Source organism: Etheostoma cragini, chromosome 17 (genome assembly GCF_013103735.1).
Source record: "Etheostoma cragini isolate CJK2018 chromosome 17, CSU_Ecrag_1.0, whole genome shotgun sequence".
In the NCBI taxonomy this organism is placed as follows: domain Eukaryota; kingdom Metazoa; phylum Chordata; class Actinopteri; order Perciformes; family Percidae; genus Etheostoma; species Etheostoma cragini.
Window position 1 is genome coordinate 6,464,390 of NC_048423.1, and position 21,657 is coordinate 6,486,046.

At 42.1% G+C, this 21,657-nt stretch overlaps 1 protein-coding gene across 4 annotated transcripts in view; it reads right to left on the reverse strand.

Annotated features, from left to right (window-relative positions):
* The window catches only part of akt3a (v-akt murine thymoma viral oncogene homolog 3a), a 57,048-nt gene that overhangs the window by 33,513 nt on the left and 1,878 nt on the right, over window positions 1-21,657 (reverse strand). For 3 of the 4 annotated variants that reach the window (XM_034897367.1, XM_034897366.1, XM_034897368.1), the window contains exon 2: window positions 18,416-18,826. The exons of the other annotated variant lie outside the window; for it this stretch is intronic. In XM_034897367.1, coding sequence (XP_034753258.1) covers window positions 18,416-18,461 — 46 coding nt within the window. In that variant the 5' untranslated portion in view covers window positions 18,462-18,826. The remainder of the gene's footprint in view (window positions 1-18,415; window positions 18,827-21,657) is intronic. 4 annotated transcript variants of the gene reach the window in all.

The window sequence follows — 21,657 nt, forward strand, 5'->3', positions numbered from 1 at the left end:
TAATAACCAACACACACACACACACACACACACACACACACACACGCACACACGCCCAGCCGTGCCTCATTGTAAGGTTTCATTCATGTGTTGCGCTGAAGGGCCGACAGTAAGTGCTCTCCACCTCACTAACGGCTGTTCTCTGCTCTCCCCTCTGTCCTGCCTGCTACCTGTCTGTCTGTCCTTCTGTCTGTCCACCTGCCCAAGTGTATGCCCATATGTCCAATCAGGTAGCATTCACACTGGGGCTTTAACTTTTGTTTGTGTGGACAGGTAAGAGCAATGACAACAAGTAACCAGAGAGTGACGCCTCTATCTGTTCTTGATTACGAATCAAAGCATAAGGTTTGTTAGTTACAACACATGGTTATATCCGGTTAAATCACAGTTTATGAATATAGATGAGGAGGCATGTGATAGGTTGCAGTTAATCATGCTTGTAAAGCACAACATTACAAAATGAAGCAAGGGCAAAACACAGCCCCATCCGATTCCCTCACAATCAGTCATGCTCCATCGTGCGTAACTGAAATGCCTGAGTTACAAAAGACTGGAATCATATTTGTTTTGGCTCATCTGCTGCTAAAAATCCCTAATGTCTCACAGAGAAAGTTTCATAAAACACTGTCCAATAAAAGAGCTACTTGTAAGCCCATGTGACTTCTGTTTACAAGATGCTGTGTGCTTGTGATTAGGCACTGTAACTTCATGAACTACGGTAGAGTTTAGACCAACAAAATCACAGTGTGCTTGCAATTAGTGAGTGCTAGCCTGTCTATCACTCTGAGGTGACAGCTCTATAAGCCAGACCATCTTAGACAAAACCTTCTCTCATCTTCCCTGAGAGCTGGTGTTTGTCATGTTGTAACGTCTGCTTGTCGATGAGGCTGTTTTTGACAACATGTCCACCTCAGCTGGCTGGCTTTAGGCACTTACTCTCAGACTGGCTCTGTGACAATTCAACAGAAACAAAGATGACTTGTGTTTACTGTGTTGTAATCAGTATAAGACAAAAAAAAGTACACACAAAAATAGTCATTATATGTTATTAAACTTCTCCGGGAACCATCACCTTATCATGGTGGAGAGGTTTGTGAACCTGAGGGCTGTGTTGTCGGGAGCTGTGAGTTCCTGGTAGGGTCCCCCATGGCAAAGTGGTCTCAGGTGAGGGGCCAGACAAAGAATGGTAAAAAAACAAACTAGGAATGACAGAGGCAGAGAGGGAGGGACCCTCCCCGGAAGCCCATAGGTAAGGTAGGTAGGGTAAGGTCAGGGGCTTTGAGGAACCAGACCGGGACGGCAGAAGCTGGCTCTGGGGACGTGGAATGTCACCTCTCTGTAGGGGAAGGAGCCGGAGCTTGTGCGGGAGGTGAGGCTTACCTCTACACACAGTCTTGGTTCTGGAACCATACTCCTGGATAGGGTTTGGACTCTGTTCTACTCTGGAGTTGTCCAGGGTGTGAGGCGCCGGGCGGGTGTGGGGGTACTCACAAGCCCCCGGCTGAGTGTTGCTGCGTTGGAGTTTACCGCGGTGGACAAGAGGATAACCTCCCTACAACTGCAGGTGATGGGGGGGGGGGGGGAATTCTGACTGTTGTTTGTGCATATGCACCAAACAAGAGCTTGGAGTATTCGGCCTTGAATGGAGTCCTGTATGGGGTTACAGTGGGGGAGTTCTGCTGGGGGACTTAGTGATGGAGATACACAGAGAGGCAGGATTGGGAGGAACGGCCTTCCTGATCTAAACCAGAGTGGTTGTCTGTTGTTGGACTTCTGTGCTAGTCATAGATTGTCTATAACAAACACCACGTTCAAACATAGGGATACTCATAAGTGTACTAGTACCAGAGCATCCTAGGCCAAAGGTCAATGATTGATTTTATAATCGTTTCATCTGATCTAAGGCTGTATGTTTTGGACGATCGGGTGAAGAGAGGGGCGGAGCGGTCAACTGATCACCATCTGGTGGTGAGTTGGTTTAGGTGATTGGGGAAGACTCTGGACAGACCTGGTAAGCCCAAACGGGTGGTGCGGGTAATTTGGGAACGTCTAGAGGATTCCCCTGTTTGGGAGACTTTCAACTCACACCTCTGGCGTAGCTTTTCGTGCATCCCTGTGGTGAGGGCATTGAACCGGAGTGGAAAATGTTCAAAGTTTCCATTGCTAAAGCTGTGGTGGAGCGCTGTGGTCTTAGGTTGTAAGGTGCCTCAAGGGGTGGTAACCAACAAACACCCTGGTGGACACCAATGGTTATTAAAGCCGTCCAACTGAAGAAGGGTCTTTCCGGGATATGCTATCTCAGAGGGATCCACAGGCAGTTGCAAGGTTCCGAAGGGCCCAAAGGCCACAGCCTCTGCCGTGAAAGAGGCAAAGCAGCGGGTATGGGAGAAGTTTGGAGAAAACATGAAGAAGGACTTTCTATCAACACCAAAGTGCTTCTGGAAAACAGTTCGCCACCTCAGGAGGGGGAAACAGGGAACAATCCACGCTGTGTACAGTAAGGATGGGATGCTGTTGACTTCAACTGAGGAGGTTAAAGGGCGGTGGAAGGAGCACTTTGAGGAATTCTTAAATCCAGCTAGCACGCCTTCTGTGGTAGACGAAGTGCAGGAGGATGATGGGGGATTGCAGTAAATTTCCCTAGTGGAAGTTGCTGAGGTAGTTAAACAACTCCACAGTGGCAAAGCCCCAGGGATTGATGAGATCCGATAGTCGAACCTTGGGTTGAAGAGGAACAATGCGGATTCCGTCCTGGTCCTGGATCAACAGATCAGATCTACACTCTCGCAAGGATCCTGGAGGGAGCCTGGGAGTATGCCTAACCGGTCTACGTGTGTTTTGTGGATCTGGAGAAGGTTTATGACCGGGTTCCCCAGGAAATACTGTGGGAGGTGCTGTGGGCGTATGGGGTGATGGGGTCCCTTCTCAGGGCAATCCAATCTCTGTATGACCAAAGCAAGAGCTGTTTCCAAGTTCTTGGCAGTAAGTCAGACTTGTTTCAGGTAAGAGTTGGCCTCCACCAGGGTGGTGCTTTGACTCCAATCCCGTTTGTAGTATTTATGGACAGGATATTGAGGTGTAGTTGGGGTGGGAAGGGGTTGCAGTTTGTGGGCTGGGGATCTCATCGTTGCTTTTTCTCGGTGGGCTGGTAGTGTTTTGAGGCTGCAAGAGCTATAGTTATACATTGCAAGTTCTTAGAAACACCATCCTGCAGCCTGGTGTGCAGCCACTGCCCGATGGTCCAACTGTGCAGCCTCTCCTCAACCCGTACGGCAGGCTGCAGCAGCCTCTTATTTCAATACAAACACAGGCTAATCAGAAAGCACTTACGGTCACAACCATGTGTAGGATTTTCAGAAATATAGCCTCATGTAGATGAACTGTTTGCAAACGTACAAGGTGCAAAGGTATTCTCTACAATTATCTGGCTAACACATATTGCCAGCTGCCTCTCAAATGAAGATAGCCAAGACCTCACAGCATTCATCAAACATGAGGGTCTTTTCAGATTGGGTATGGTTCCCTATGGCTGTGACTCTGCCCAATTAGCCTTCCAGAAAATGATGGCTGACATCCTAAAAGGCCTCCCAGGTTACCAGAATTATTTGGATGACCTCATTATTTGCGGCAACACCGGAAAAAAATGTCACTTCAGGAAGCCCATTCTATACTTCCTAGGCCATGTCATCACTGCAGATGGCATTCTTCCTGACCAAGAGCACATTGATGCGGTTCTCCTCGTCTCCATGTGACATTGACGCCCTGTGTTCCTTCTTGGACCTAGTATCCTGGTACTCAAAGTTCCTGCCTAACTTTGCAACAGTTGTGGCCCCTATGCGTGCATGTGCCAGGGACAAGGACACTTTTACATGGACTCCTGCAGCACAAAGCAGTTTTGAAGAACTTAATCAACTTCTGGTGGGCAGTCCTGCACTTGCTCTGTTCAACCCTTTTCTACGTCCTGTAATTTCCACCGATGCAAGTGATTATGGTCTTTGCACAAGTACAGTCTCTCTAATGGCACAGAGAAGCCTGTGGCATTTGCTTCCCGCACTTTAACTACAACAGAGTGAAAATATTCTGCTGTTGAAAAAGAAGCACTTGTGTGTGGGCTGCAACAAAATTGGAGAACGTACTTGTGTGGACGTCACATGACTCTCCGCACAGACCACCAGGCATTGACAACACTACTCAGTACAAAATAAATCCGTCGGGCTGGAATGCGTGTTGCCCGCTGTTCAGCATGCTTTCTCTATTTTAACTGTAATGTCATCTACCGACCAGGTTCTCAGAACTATACAGCTGACTGCCTTTCACGCCTCCCCTTACATGCGCCTGATGACTCTACCCTTGATGCAGAATGTGAAATGGTAGCCCAAGTTTCTGCTACCCTTAGCTCCTTTCCAGTGGATGACTTTGACATTGCCTGCTCTGCTTGTCCTGAGCTGTCAGCCTTGCGCGAACAAATGGAAAGTGGCTGGCGTTTCTCCATTAAGTCAGTTAGTGAAACGCTGTCTCCATTCTACAAGATCAGAGATTGACTCTCAGTCAAAGATAACTACATCCTGAGAGGCTCAAGACTCATTGCACCACTCTTTCTGAGACACTTTGATTACACATGCACACCAAGGTCACAAAGGAGTCATCTGCACAAAGAAACACCCGCGAGACTTGTACTGGTGGCCAAAAATGGAAGTGCAGTCTTGCATAGCATCATGTGTACTCTGCCAATCTAATGATACAACAGCCAGTACTCACCCTGTTCCTCTGCTACCTGTCCCAATGCATGCCATGGAAGAAACTTAGCCTGATCCTGGTGGACTCTTTGACACAGCCATTCCTGCCTGAAGGTATCCCATTACACTGACTAACTACTATTTCAAGTGGCCTGATCTTCCTTTACATTACATACTGCCACTACTGCAGACGTAATCCAGTTCGTGACCTTTGTCTCCAGTCGTCATGGTAACCTCGAGAACATTGCCACAGACCATGGTGCACAGTTCACTTCTGCAGCTTTTGCAGTTTTCTTCAGAACCAAGGTATATCTCAAAGCAGAACTTTAGTCTACTCTTCAGCTGGTAACAGAGGTATTAAGAGACTCCACTGCGTCGTCAGACGTTGCATTGAATCCCCAAATTTAACTGTCATTGCCATGGAAAGAGACTGTACTGAACTGGCTTCAAGTGTACAACACCACATGCAGCAACTTCTACCACACCTCATGAACTCCTTTACAGAAGAAAAATGCAAACCAAAGTAGATGTTCTTCCCCTGCTGTCTCCCACTTCACTGGATGTTTTTGTTCATGATTCAGCACACCCACCTTCTTTCAAACCACGAGAGAAAGTGAAGATAAGAAAACATAACCATGTCCCTAAAGCACATCCCAGAGAACAGTGTATATTAACTTTCTTACTGAGTGATGGAAAGATTTGGAAAGCATTTCAACTGGCCCATTTTCCCTCTGTGGCTGAACAAGACTGTGACACATCTTGCCTCTCACACTCGAGTCACTCCTGACCCCTCTAAAGAACAGCCACATGTAAAATACAAGCCTAAGTGGGATAAGAGCCACTCTTATGTTGTGCAGTAACTTGAAAATGAGCTGACATGATCGGTTTTTACAGTTAAAAATACTTTTCCCCAATATACTGTGCTAATGCTACCTAGTGGGTATAATAAGGGGTACATTTTTATTAAGTTATACAGTATACACTACATACACAGCCTACACTAAAGGGGTGTTTCTTTTTTCTGGTGACATTTTCACCCCTGTTCTTTCAAGAGAGAAAAGGTATGACATTAAACAAGGGTCCCGGGGGTGGAATCAAAACCAGGACGTTGCGGTAATGTGGCATGCGCTGGAAACACTTAGCTTACAAGCCTTTCCCAAGAGTATCAACAAAGGACGCACTTAAAAAAAAAATTCTCAACTGCATTTCAGTAAAATATAATTTCACTGGAATGAAAATGTTCCTTTAATTTATGCATGAAATATAGTGATAATAAATATGTATGACTTTCAAACTTTGGACATTCCTAATGATAAGTAGTTTTTTACCTTGTTAAGATGTAAATAAAACCCAGCTTCTGCATTAAAAAGGTAAAATATACTGAACAATATATGTGAAACCTCCGGTAATATTGGTGCTCTCTGAACCTGCATGCCTAGCCCTGCAAGATAATTAATGAGCAGGCTATTTCCCAGGTCTATTCAAACTCAAGATATTGTGTAGAAACACTCAAACCACGGAGCAATATCTGAATATGGCAGATGTTCATCCTCTTTTCTTCTCTGTTCTCCCCCTCCAACTCCTCTTATCCAGCAGTCTGCCATTGAACCTCATGTTCCAGCCGCTATGCTGTGAGACATCTGCACCTCACTATTTCTTTTCCATCTCATCTTTCCTATGTATGCACACACACACACAAACAAAGGTAGAACTTTTTCTTGATGACAGATGGCAAGCCAACAATTGTATAGCATCAGTCTCTCAAAACACAGACACACATCCCATGCACACACAAACACAGAAACAAACACCGCCTCCTTGTCCCCCAGTATCTTTGTGCCCAATCCCCTGTCAGATGTTTTGATTTGTTTCTTACAGCGGAGTGTATACATTAGTGTGTGTGTGTGTGTGTGTGTGTGTGTGTGTGTGTGTGTGTGTGTGTGTGTGCGTCCCTTTTTACCATGGTATATTAAGAACTAGTTTAATGAGAGTTTGCTGAGGTGCGGGCACCAGCTAGTGGACCATATGGGGAAGATTTAGCCACTACAGAACTTTGAGCCAAGCCTCGCTGACATGATTACCACTGCCGTCCGCTGCTCTACGCTACTGTCGGATTGGGAACTGGGAATTTTGTCATGGGCAGCTAATTAATGGCTGGAGATTGGCAACCAGAGATGGAGGAGGCTGAGGGAGGATGAAGAGATTCTGTCACTGTTTGGTCTCTTTTTCTTCTTTGTTTTAAATCAGGAGAAACTAACTGAGACATACGGTAGCTGAGATGGTTCAACACAAATGTAAACACTACAACACATATGCAGACGCTACAACCAAAATTAAAAAAAAAACACAACACGAATGAGACAGCCACAACACAAACACAAAAGCCAGAACATGAATGCAAGAGCAACAACATGAAAGCAAATGCCACAACGGAATCTTTTATTATTTTAGCCAAACCGTAGTGAGTGTCTACAAAACCCGGAGCCAGCTGAGAAAATAGAGCATTAAGAGCATTAATTAAAATATATAAATAATAGATCCATAGCAGCCTATACCAAAAGGTTCTCATTCTATATACAATGTATTGTATCCATAATGTAGCTTGATCACACTCAGTTTTTGTTTCTTCAGACATTAGCTTAACTTTATCTTCAAAACTACAATAAGCCATACAATTACAATTTGAAATTTTTGAACAAAACCGACTAGCAATGTGTTGTCACCAGTTATATTGTCAAAGTAATAACAATAAAAGCTTAAATCCCTGGGGAGCTAAGGTTAGCAGAATGGTCCTCATTCACTGCTGTGTAGAAAATAATGAAATCCAAAGGGTTGAGATTGTGAATCCTTGCGCACAATTTAAAACTCTGTGGGCACAGTTTACAAAACTGAGGGAAAGGTTTGTGAACTGTTCCGTAGACTCTTCCATTGTGGTTATAAAAAAAAAAACTTCTGTTGTGTTGTTGCATGTTTCAGCGCCTAAATTTGTGTTGTGGCTTTTGTATTTGTGTTATACCGTCTTGGCAACCAAGACATGTATGCAAGCAAACAAACATGTACACGAAAAAATAGAAAAAAAGCATGTAACATGGTTACATAGTTTCACATTTTCTGGTCGGTTTAAAACAGACACTGTATATTTGTCCTAGAATATCCTAATATTGACCGCATGTTCTGTACACACTGTTGTCACAGAATATCTTTTTGAATGCATGCATATATTCATGTTTCACATTTTTGGTATGTCTGTGTGGCACAGCAGGCTGAAGCCAGTGGCTTAGTTAATCCTGTTAGAGACAGATTACAGGTGGGAAGATATAAATAAACTGACTGTCCCCTTAACCTGGCCGCTGTGACATCAGCATGCAGCTCAACTATTAAGTCAGGCATAACGGGAGCAAACTCAAAACAAACCAGCCAAAACATCCCTGTACATTTACCCACATAATCAAAATGACCAGATGTTTCAACAGTTTGTCACAGAAAACAAGCTTTCACTGTATATTTACATCCCATCTGGGTGCCATAGCAGTGGAGTTTACCTTGGTATATTAATGAGTATTATCCTCACAAACAAGAAATTACACCTGCAAGCTTTACGGTTGGTGGGCTGGGCGGTATGACCAAAACTTTGTATGACAGTGTTTTCTAAGATTCTGACAGTTTCACTGACTATCATAGTCCTGTTTTTCTTTTGCATTACTGGGCCTTTATATACAGTAGGTTTATAGTGGCTTCTTCTACTGTCAGGAGTACATAGAATATAAAATCATTTTAATGTCATCACGTATACTGAAAACTTTGATTAGTATATTTGTGGGGTGTGTTTGGCCCCACACAAATATACAATATATGAAGGGAACAAAATGCATGGAATAGTTGCAAAATGTAAACAATTTTCATTGTGCAAACTGCACAAATAAATAGATATGCCAAAAACTTTAACATTGCTTATTTTGCTGAATCCCTCTCAAATAGGCAGCCAATTTAAAAGTTAAACCTCCGTCACATTAATACAGTGTAATCCAATTTAGGAATAAAACTAAACTGACGTTTAAAGAGTTTTAAATTGTATTTTTCTTTATGTTAAGCTACAAATTTGAAGGTAAACCATGATTTAATCCGATTTAAAAATAAAACCTTGTTAGTGCAACCCAGTCTAAGTGAAAATTAGCCCATATGGCAAAAATGGTTACATTTTGTTAGATTTTTTGACTAAACCAAAACCCTTCCAAACTGGTGTGGCGGTATATGTAAAAATATGAAACAAAAATCACATTGTATGGGGAAATTTAAACCAGTATACAGCATACAGCATTGCTTTGTAGTTGTGAAAGTCAAATCATAGCTGCAATCACACTATATGTCAGCAGACATGTTAACTGTTAGCCAACATTCATTCAACTACACTCATCAACTCTGACACTGCTTCCTAAAGACCCATATATATCAGTTGGGTATGACATACTAAATGACATACTGTTCATTTAAATATATTTCTCCTTGAAATTAAGACAACCTTAGCATCTCTTAGCATCTTTGTTTCAGATACAAACCATCTGACAAAAAGTGCTAATGGACTCCCAAATCTCTGCTTACTTTTGCTCAACAGTTGAGCAAGGTAAGACTGGGCCAACTGTAAACTTGAGTAAGTGGCTCTTATTTGAAAAAAAATTAGACTGGTTGAAGATATTTCAAGGATGTAACTGAGGTTTCAGACCAACAATGGTTGTCCGGTTGCCCTAGGCAACCAGATGTAGACCACTGACCACCAGTGTGGTGTGATTGCCCACGTTTGAAACAACTTTTCCTGTATCAAAAACGTATTCTTGCTGTACAATCATCTGCTCAGATAAATGAGAGTTCAACAAGTTAAGCCATAGGAGTGTATATTTGATTATCTATTGTACCCAATAATGGAGTTACAGTTTGGAACGGAGTGTGACGGCTCCTACAAAATGTGGAGAACACACGTTTGCTCAATGAACTCAAATTTATTGAAAGAAACAAAAGGTAAACGTACTGTCAGTTTATGAGTAATGTGTGTAGTGTATGGATGTGTGTAGGGGTAGCAATGTAAGAACGCAAAAGTAACTCAACCCAAAGTCCAAACAAACCAAGCAATCTTTAGGAGTGAGCAATCAGTTCATCCAGGTGTCAATCATCAGTCCTTGTTAGCCAATCCCCAGATCCCAGCAACCAAAGGGACATGACAGGTCTTTAGGCCTCGGAGCCGTCACAAGAGCTCTGCAGGTCCTTGATAGCACTGGCTAGGAATACATTGTATTCTGTTGTGTTTTAAAATAATAATAATAATAATAATAATAATAATAATAGATAGGAAAAGCTATGGATCAATCTTTTGTAGACTTGGATGGCCAAAGAAACAAACTGAGTGACAAGAGACCAAATGGTCACACTCTGGGGTCCTCCTGCAAGCCAACACTTACACTAGCTGTTAGCCACTAGGTACTAATCTGTTGGCCTAAATCAGCCAAAACAACCCCCACTCTAACCTGCCTCTTCTAATCAGACCAAAGCCTACTCCAAACAGCCCACAGTAGCTCAAGATGTTAAACTACACACTGGTCCTTAGGTCTAATCTCTGTTAGTACACTTAAACATAGAATCTGATTTCAGAGCTGCTGCAGCTAGTGAATTGCCATGAAATACAATAGAAAACCCATAACAGTTGGCTGTGGAATAGTTATGGATAGAAACCATTTGAAGAGAAAATTGAGCGAAGCAAGAAACCCACAATTCACAGGAATTCAAAGAAGCTCTGCCCTAAAAAAAACCTCATTGTAACAACAGTTCACTATGATTTCATATTCAGAAATAGAAATGAATGTGTTAATATGTGCAACAATATATGAGCAACAAGTGGGCTACACTGGGGAAACTAAGGATAATAATCCATAGTAAATCATTTGTCATTTTTGCAGTCAAAGAGTCTAATAAGCTTAGTTCAAATGGTGATTTATAGTATATTAGTACATTAACAACATGCAAGTATGTTTCAAATAAGGAAAATATTTTAAACAAATTCTGGATTTTGACATTGCGTTGTACAGTACAGTGAGGTGATAATGGATATAGTTTATTAATTGGTAACAATAATAAATGTAAATGTAGGGGCACGTATCCATCCACACTGTGATCAAATGTATCAGGTCAGCAATCCAATGTTTCTGAGCTACAAACTAACCCCATCACTCAAACTCTCCTTCCCCCGTTCTCTCTTCCTCTATGCCAGTTTTTCCTCTGCAGTGATCAGCACTTGATTCATTGATCCATTCATTCATTAATTTATCCAAGACTGGCTCACTCTACATTAGTTCATTCATTCACTCATCCATTAATCCATCTCTCGGTTTCTCTGGCCTTTACAGGGATGTGTCCTACTGTAGCACTTACCACGGATCTTATTGACTGACTGAGTGTGCAAAGTAATACAGCTTCACACTCATCTATCTATAAGTTTAAAGGTCCCATGTGATTGTGCTCTTTGGATGCTTTTATACAGTCTAGTGGATTAGTGGTCCCTATTACTATATCCAAAGTCTCTTTCCCAAAATTCAGCCTTGGTGCAGAATTGCAGCCACTAGAGCCAGTCCCACAATGAGATTTCCTTAGTATGTGCCTTAGTTTATGAGTCTGTAGCTATTGAGGAGGAGAAAGGGGGGGCAAGGTGGAGGCTGAGGGTTTTGCCTTGACTAACTGCTACTTTGCTCGTTTGAAAGCCATGATGTCTCTCTCTCAAGGGTAGGCCAAATTCTCTGAGCGGGCCAAGCAGAGAAAGGGGAGGTAACCTTAACCCTTATTACCTCACAAGGAGCAAGATTCCACATCGGCCCATCTGAGCTTTCATTTCCTCAAAGGCAGAGCAGGATAACCACGGCTCGGTTTACACCTATTACCATTTCTAGCTACTGGGGGACCATAGGCAGGCTGGGGGAACTCATTTTAATGTTAAAAAAGTGACATTTTCATGTCATGGGACCTTTAAGGAAAGTTGAAAGAAAGATAGCCAAAACAGCGAGCGGCTATATGGCAATGTATAACTGGTCATGTGCAGGCCAATGTGGAGCAAAGGTTATCACAACATTAGAATACAGTTTTTATACAGGTGGCAAACATGCATTTTTAAATTTCTTTACATTCCTTCTTTGAATCTGTGTCAAAAGTAATTTTAAGAAACAGGAATAGATAAAGAAAAGATCATCTTTAGACTAGACTTTTTTATTGCTCTTAAGTTTTGTACTGTGTTCTTAAGTTTTTATTAATTACATCCTTGACCAGATATGCTGCCAGTAAGCATTCAGCACAGCACAACAGAAGGGGACATTGTTCTCTGTCGCTACCTAAATTTGGTATTGTAAATTGGTCAGTTAGTGTATTCATCATTCTTGCCTGGTGCAGCTTTCATTTGGAAAAAAGTTTTATTATAGAAATGTTCTACTCAATAACTTTGCATGACAACAATATCATATTCCAATTGAATACAAAGGTGACACTGTCTGTACCTGCACATTGCAGGTCTCTTCTGTATTGGCAAGTTGTCTATCTTTGTTCTGACTGTTTCTGTCAAAAACAATCTGTCTATCTGCCTGTCTTTCCAGTGCTGTTTGTCTGTAGGCTCTGCAGACTGTCTGTTTGCGCTGTGCTGTCAGTCTGTCTGATTGTCTGGCTGACTGCCATTCTCTGCAGTGTAGAGTGAGTCATTCTTAGGACAATGGAGACAGTTTGTAAAGCCACATTGGAGCGTATACTTCCTCCGGATGTGCAAGAGGATGCCATTCATAACAAAGCCTGTACTGTCTGCCTGTCTGCTATTGCCCTGTATATACATGTTAGTTTGAGAAACAGAGGGGATAGAAAGAGGAGTACAGGCAGATGCATGGATAGACAGAGAGGGAAACAGGATTGTAAATTGCTATATAAGGGGTGAGTTGTGTTGACAGGCTCTACAGCAGAGGTAGGACAGAGGAGGAGGAGGAGGAGGAGGAGGAGGAGGAGGAGAGGAGAGTAGAAGGGCGACACAGCAGACAGTGGTGGCGGCGGTAGCGGCAGTGTCGGCTGGTGATTGATATCAGGGATCTGGCACTGCCACCTGATCCAACCAGCCAGCCAGCCTCCAGCAACATTGAACTCACTGAACCCACTGAGCAAAGATGGCTGCCTCACTGCACTGCACCCAATGAACCCTGCAGCAGTCTAACGTATACAGTACAGCCCATACAGTTCCCATGGATGGGGAGTACAGAGAAAAGAGTGCAAAGCAGGGCCCTTGTGTTGCTTCGCATTTCAGCTTGATGTCTATCATACAATCATGGCAAAATGCATTATGTGACAGCTTGGGACATATTAATGGATTTTCCTAATGGAGCCACATCCTGACTGTCTCCATAGTGAAAAGCCCCCACTTTGATCAGAATTCTTCATATTATGGATGTGATTTGAAAACAAACAATGTAAAAGATATAAGGAGCAAAAGCACAAGATACAGAGCCACAACAAGACCTGCAGCCCATTTATGTCAATAGGTGCAGCAATGTTATTTAATATTGCATCACGTCCAATACAAAATCATGTCAGTATGAATGATGCAACAGCACCTTCGAGCCCCCTGAATTTTTACCCAAAATGCAATTAATCATTTCCATTGGCATCTCTTGCCAAAAAAAAAGAGAAACTCTCCCAGTTACTGAAATTACCATTTTATTAATTGACTGTCTTTGATGAAAAATTGTACGGTATTTATAGCTTAATTTGTAGTAGATTACAGAGTATGAGGCATGGCAGATTCACATTTGATTATAGTCCTGCGCAAAGGGGTTTTAGAACCTTTTTAAACCTTTAATTTCTATAAAGGGCCAAACATTAAATACAATATGTATGCTTGCACTTACTATTTCAAATATTAATCTGCATAATATAATAATACATTTAGTAATATTTTATTTAAAAACTTTTAATTTGTGTAAGGAAGAGTATGTGCAACATTCTCTTAACTTCATTTTATATGCAATTGCTTAAACCCATCTGGGAGACAAAGAATCATTGATCTTAGATTATGTCAAAACACAGCCAGTAACCAGACTCGCTCAACTCTAAAATAGATGTACTCTTTCGATTAGTAGCTTAGCAGAGAAACAAATCTGGAGAATAGGAATCGTTTAAGAAAATATGATGGTGTTCTCCCTGTCTCTGTCCTTCCTTGTTTCTCCACCTCTCTTCCCTCCTGGCCATCTGTTGTGCTGACTGCTGTGTGGGCTGACGCTGGTGGAGGTAACAGTATCCTCGACTACAGTGGCTTACTGTGACCTCTATGGACTCACATGGGCTGACAGTAGTAACTCCTGGCCTCGGCAGAAATTAAGTGGAGTACACTTCACATGCAGATTTTTAAAAGTTGGAAAATTACAGCCTTGTAACTCGGGACAGAATGTTTATTAGCACAAGACATTGTCCGTCTAAGGCTACACCTGTAGCTAACATCTATTCATCAGATTTTCTAGCATCTGCCAGTCAAAGTATCTTTTTTAATATTTATCAGTCTTATTCATTACAAACAGAACATACATTCCAAACATTGGATATTTTTTTACAAGTCTGTTACCTTTATTCCATAATCTGTGACCGATTCTGGGACATGTTTATTTCCACTTTTCATTATTTCCAAAGATAAAGAAATGATGCAGCCAAATGCACTCCCCACTCTGACCTTATGAAAGGAGGAAGGAAATCATCGCCATGGTAGTGACCAAATGAGTACCGAAAGACTTGGTCATGTGAGGACATACTGTACTGTACTTTGAAAAGTTGTTCTTGAGGTTTGTCTCTCTCTTTTGCAAAATGATAATTGGCTTGTGGTTGTTTTTATATGATCTTTGATTTATTGTCTTATCTCTTATCAATTTTTTACATGTGAAACACTGATTGATGGATTGTAGGGAAAGCCTTCATTCTTTCCATTCTGTGTAATGTTTCCTAATGACAGTCTTACATAATCCTGACGCGGCTGGCTTATTGAAAACATACCATAGCCAGTGATCAGCATCCATTGACATGTGTAAGTTAGTCAGTGAGTCCACAGTGTGTTACATTTGACCAATTATTCTAATGGTTAGTGGCGTGAAACATGCAGAGAGATACTTTGTGCTATGAATGGGGAAACACTTTCTTTCAATCAATCAATCAATCAATCAATAAGACATTTACAAACATTGAAAAACAACCATCATCACTATCAATTTCCCATACTGGTCAAATTATGGTCAAATAAACTCCCGCACAACTGTGCAGCCATTGGTAGGGATCACTAACTAATACACATACATTTACACACAGGATTTCTTATCGCTTCACTATAAAATCTCTTTTCAATGGTGGTGTTTGCATGATGTGCAAACTTAAGTCTCTGCATTCAGCTTTTTTACACCTAAACCATGCTTGGGCTGTATCTTGGGTAAACCCTAAATCCTGAACAGCCATCCCATCACCATCAGTACAGCCCATGTTCAATTTATGTACAAGTATGTTGCCCTGAGAATGAAATTTACGACAATGTTGATATAAATCTCTGTGGTGCATAAAGTTGTCTATAGCAAAATGACCACGATACTTGACCTGACTGTTTACTTTAAGAAAAAACTCTGCATAGTAGGACTGGGTACATACAATCACCTTTACAACTAATTAAATCTTTAAATTACTCTATTTTTCAAGCAACAAAATTGCATAATTTTGGAAGCATATGAGATTTTAACAAACATTTGCCTGCATACACAAAAAAGAATGGGGAATATACAGTATATTACCCTGACTTACCCCATCACTAACATGAAAACACTCAGATATATAACTACCCATCTAACCTGCATGGTTTAATAGGCAAACAATACACAAGGACTGAGCAGTTTTTACTCTTCTGACACTGGTTTTACGAAAGTGTTTTATCATTGCTTTTATTGAAAGCCTGAGACGCATCTAAGAAGAACATGAACATCCCGCTTTAATAATGTTACATTATTTTTGTCTGTTCTCTTCATATCTTATTTCATTTTTTTTCTAAGCTTACACTCATTCAGTCTTTTAGTGTCACTATCTTTGTCGCTCAATTCAACACAAAACAATGTGCATCATTTGGTAGGAGAAAAGTCAAAACACTATACTAAATATAATATTTTTATTACAAAAAGTTGCTCTTTCATTTCAGTAAAAAGCTGTCTAATGAATAAGACTGCAGTATTACGCTGTATCACGACCTGGGCAGTGAGTCAGCACCCCGACCCTGCTTTTCTCCCCACACAAATACACAGACAAAGATTTAGCATATGATTTAGACAAACATTCATATTCCTGACACAAACAAACACCCCCCTTCCCTATCTCTACCTCTCTCACACACTGACGAACACTGGTAGCACTGCGTCGTGACTGGGGGCGATGTGTTCCTCTTAATATGCACAGACGACTGTCTGAGGATCACACTGGCATCCTGGCATACATAGACAAAGATCCTACCCTCTACTTCAGGCATACAAAATGTGTGCTGTGTGTGTGTGTGTGTGTGTGTGTGTGTGTGTGTGCGTATGTGTGTGTGTGTGTAACACACAATATGAGAGAGCATCCACTCAATGTAGTAAGGATTACTCTGTTGTCCAACATGTTCTTTTGCTTTGCCAGAGTTTTAGAGCCTACATTACCCAGAAGCCTGCGCTCTGTATTTATCCATGTCCCTTTCTGTTCAACAGTTTGTGTTACACATTCCTAGACACCATCACATAATCAGGGGGGTGATGCTCATTGGCCTAAAGGTCTGGAAATCCCCCTTGTTCTATCCCAGAGACTCTCTCACTAAAACACATATACACATTCCCATACATTTGTGCCTGGAGGAATCAGCACCAGCAGACACAAAACCCCGTGAAATTGTGGTTTTGGGGCCAATGTTTAGTAACTCAGAAAAAAATAGACCATGAACGCATAGCTGTTTGTACCATCCACTTTAAAAAAGCATGCATTCTACACATGTGCAGCAGATCCCTACGCTACCCCCTGTAGCGGAGTGGCTGTGCGGACATAACACGGACGGCCGCACAGAGCCTATGCGTACATTTACGCCACGTGGACCATATCGGCTGCAGACTATACGCAGAGTTTTTGCTCCCATTGTCCATTTGGACATGGTCAACGCATATGCTGGACGCAAAAAAACGAAAAATTACTGTTGCACTAGTTTGGACATCTTGTTGGGCCAACGATGCAATAAAGGTTGCCTAAATGCCATATACATTTTTTGTCAACTTACTAACTGATGGCTCGTGTTGTGTAAATTTGGACTTATATGTGTTTTATTTAACTTTGTTTAAATGGTAAAGTGGAGAGGCCTCACTCACGTTTGGAGCTGGCTGGTGAATGTGACACACGTAAGCCTTTCTGGATACACCGGGACCCTTTTTGTGGATCTACTGATTGCTGTGGATTACCTATTTTTTTGTCATTGGATTACGGCAAAACACAGAAAATACGGAATGTGTCGTGACGTTTATGGTGTGATTGCGCTTCGGTTCTGCATTTGGAGAGGCATCTTAACAGACTGTAGGTGAAACAATGATTGTTCACGGTTACATTTGTGTTGAACTTAAGTACCGGGGTATCCCGCCACCATCTGTCTATTGCGTTCCAGGACAGTCGTGCCGCTATTGAATTTCATAAAAGCGAATTGTTTCATAAAAATCTAAATCTGCTTTAAAATAAACATGTATGTTTATTTAGCATGTTTGTTTTGTCCATAAGTGCTTGTGCTGTGTTCCCCAAGTAGTAGGACAGGTCTCAGCTGCTACAATGAGTTTTCTTTTGCCCCCACCCCCCGGCTCAAATGTCAAACTCCGGACAGTGCAATTTTGGTTTTACAGTCATCACAGAGCTTCTTTATATCAGTTTTCCACTGTTTCTGGTTCAGTTTGACCCTACTACAAATTACTTTTCACCTGTTGCAGCAACCACTCACTGAACATAAAGCAGTGTGTGTTTCTGAGAACAGGAAAGTACTATCTTTGCTACATGTTCTACTTTTACAAGTTTTTTATTTAACCATTTCCTATTTATTTGGTTGTAAACAGGATATGCTGTCAGTGCCCCCCTCAACTCCACCCCAACCAACCCCTCAACCCCATGTCATATGACTCTCAGTGTCACCATTCAGAGCTTAAAAAACAACTATAATACCTCAGATAGACAGAACTAACTTGATTTTACAGAGTAGTAGACACGCCGACAGAACACTGCATCAGCAGTGTAACTACAGGCCTAGTAGATGTTATTAACTGCACACACACTTGTGCATACAAGTACATGCACATACCCATGCACACATTCTTTTTCAGACAAAAACTGATTGCAGCACATAGAGGCTTAGTAAACAAACAGCCAGCCAAGCTCATCATAAAGAGACACATCTCTGTGGGGGAAAACACGCACACGTATATACTAGTACACTACACATCAGACATCCATGCATCACACTCACTCGCAAACACTCAGATCCTCCCACCGGCACATGTGGACATGCGGCCAGGCCCTCAGTCTAGACAAGAGGCAGAGAAGAAGAGAAGAGAACACAGAGGTAGAGAGGAGTGGAGTAGAAGAAGAGAGGTACTAGATGTACTTACCCCGTTTCTGGAGCCATCCCTCTCTAACGATGGTGACATCGCTCATGGTTCCTTCACGCCGAGTCTGATGCCGCTACACGCCTGCTCCACAGAGAGAGAGAGAGAGGGAGGAGGGGAGGAGAGGAGGAGAGGAGAGGGAGAGGAGGAGGAGAGGAGAAGAGGAGGAGGGGGGGCCGGCTCTCCCAGCCTCCGCGTCACTCTCCCTCCCTTCCTTCCTTTCCCGTTCACCCTCTCGTTCGCGCAATCTCCCTCTCAGAGTGTGTGTGTGTGTGTGCGTGTCGTTTTGCTTCCTGTTGTGGCTTATCTCTCTGCCTCCCTCCCTTCTTCTTCTTCTTCTTCTCCCCCTCCTCCTCCACCTCCTCCTCTCTCGTTCCCTCTCCAGACCTTCCTCCTTACCAGCAGTGACTCAGCCTGGAAGGAAGTGAAAGGAGAAAAAAAATAAAGAAAAAAGAAGGCATGGATTTATTTTTCTCTTCCTCTGCTGCTCCGTCTCTCCCCTCTTTACCTGCAAAACCCTTTCATACAATCTGACAAGACAAACAAGTATTGAGAGGACAAATGCTTCCTCCACTCTTCCCCATCCAATCATACACCCAGTTCCTCTTTCTATCACTAAAACTCTCCCTGATAAACAGGAGGAATTATTGCAGAACTCTTGATGAAGCAATAACTGACCTTGATTGCCAAACAAATGCGCCTGAGCTCTGCCTCATTCATTCAGAGATATTTTCATGAGCAGGGTGTGCTGTGTGCAAAAGCCAATCTACTTTTCTGAGCGTCAAATTATTTTGTGTGCTTGTGTAGGCTGGTTTGTCTATATGTGGGAGGTGGAAGAGCATCTCAGGACTGTGGAGTAGGGCTTGGCTATAAATAGCTACAACGGCAGTTAGGGATGCTCTCGCAATCTCTTTCTCTCTGCCCAAATCTCTGCACCTCTCTGTTGTCAGACTCCCATTCTCCGTCTCTCCCTCCCCTCTCTCGCTCTCTCTCGCTCTCTCTCGCTCTCTCTCGCTCTCTCTCTCTGTCTGCATGGCAGCCACGTTCACCTCAAATGCACCATAATAAACTGTATTACACAACGCGCAACAACTACACTGCTCAGCCCGAATGGAGACCAGCACTACGATGGCTAGGCTAGCGGTCATAGCCATCTAGCTGGAAATAAGTATTCAGATCAGCTAGTGTCTACACTGCTGTAGACACTTGCACACTCGCACACCCGAGTAGGTGACAAAGAGCTTTTTTTTACGTTGAGACAGCAGTGTCCTGACCAATCTAAAACCAGACGAACACATGCAGACTAGTACAACACTACCCTGCTACAATGCTTTCATTTTTTGTAACCTTTTACAGTATATATATATATATATATATATATATATATATATATATATATATATATATATATATATATATATATATATATATATAACACAGAACTATTAAGAAGTAGAAAAGTGGAGTCCTCCCATCCTAGCCCTGGTGCAAAGGTTTAAGTAGGCCCAAATTAAAGAGATGGTAATCACGTTTCATCCCTCTGAAAAGGACGAGATAAGCACAAACTGCCAACAGATTGTCACTAATAACAATTTGATTTCAGTTAAGTTCAAGTCGACACGGATGCTAGAATTATCACCAAATGGAACACAGACCATCAGTTGTGTATCTTTGCTGTTTGCTTTTTAATTAGCGAACTTTGCGGTTTTATATTTGGGCTTTACACTGTTGGTTGGACACAACCAACAACGATTTATATGAAGACATATAAAGGGCTCTGGGGAAATTGTTATGAGCATTTTTAGAATGACATTTTAGACTAAGTTTTTAGTAGTGACCAAAATAAATCTGGAATATCTAAACTATTACTTATCGTTAACATGTCAAATAATATAATATATCAAAAAAACTGTGTTGTGTACGGTAAAAAAGGATTGTTGATCTATTGATACCAAAATTTCCTAGCATTGACTTAGAAGAAAATTCAAATGATACAAAGGCCTATAATTAGATCCAAGGGGATCGAATCCTGTTTAGGTACTGTACAGTTCTGCATTAAGCTTTAAGACTACAGTGTAATTCAATGAAGCTTCAGTTAGCTTTAACCTTAATCCGGACACGCATGGCAGGAGTAGAGGAGACAAGAGGAAACAAGAAGAGAAGAGAGGAGCAGAATGTCCAGACAGTGGCAACCCCTTGTCACCAGGGCAGCTGTTGCTATGGAGATATGCACTGCCATGAAGAACCAACCATGCCAGGGGAAGCACCTGCCAGACAACATTTATTTCATGATATTTCATTCCAGAGGCAACAACAGGAACAAAAAAATGACAAGAAAAGGAAATGGTGAGAAAACAAACTCAGAATCACAGGAAATAGAAACAGAAACACATGGCAGGGACCAGACAGTAAGCCACCGCACCGTTGATCAACCTGGATGTATCAAGCAACACAACGAGGCAATAAGGGAATGCAAATAGACAAAACTAATACAATCAAAACACAGCTCTGACACATGACCAAAACGTTGCTGTTTATATTTACATTGTTACACTGCTGCACTCACCCTTGGTCTCTGCTTATATCACAGTAAGAAGCAAAACCCTGAGTAGCCTAATGGCTAAAACTATAAGTATTTTCCTTATCCTTAAAGGTCCTATGACATGCTGCTTTTTTGGATGCTTTCATATAGGCCTCAGTGGTCCCTAATACTGTATCTTTCTAAGACTCTTTCCTGAAATTCAGCCATGGTGCAGAATTACAGTTACTAGAGCCAGTCCCACAATGAGCTTTCCCTATTCCTGGGTTTGAAGCTGTAAATGCTATTGGGGGGGTGGGGGGTTGGAAGGTAGGGTCTTTCTCATGGGTGGGCCAAATTCTCTAGGCGGGCAAAGCAGAGAAAGGGGGAGGTAACATTGCCCCTTATGACATCGTAAGGGCAGGATTACCTCCCCCTTTCCAGATCGGCCCATCTGAGCTTTCATTTTCTCAAAGGCAGAGCAGGATACCCAGGGCTCGGTTTACACCTATCGCCATTTCTAGCCACCGGAGGACCATAGGCATGCTGGGGGAATGGCTATTAATGTTATTAACAAAACTCCTATAAAAACATTTTCATGCCATGGGACCTTTAAAGACCCCACCAGAGGTTCACATGTTATAAATCTCAACAACTTTCAACCATTCTCCAATGCAAGGTTGCTAAATGTTTTCATTGATTTCCTTTGTGCCCACACACACACACA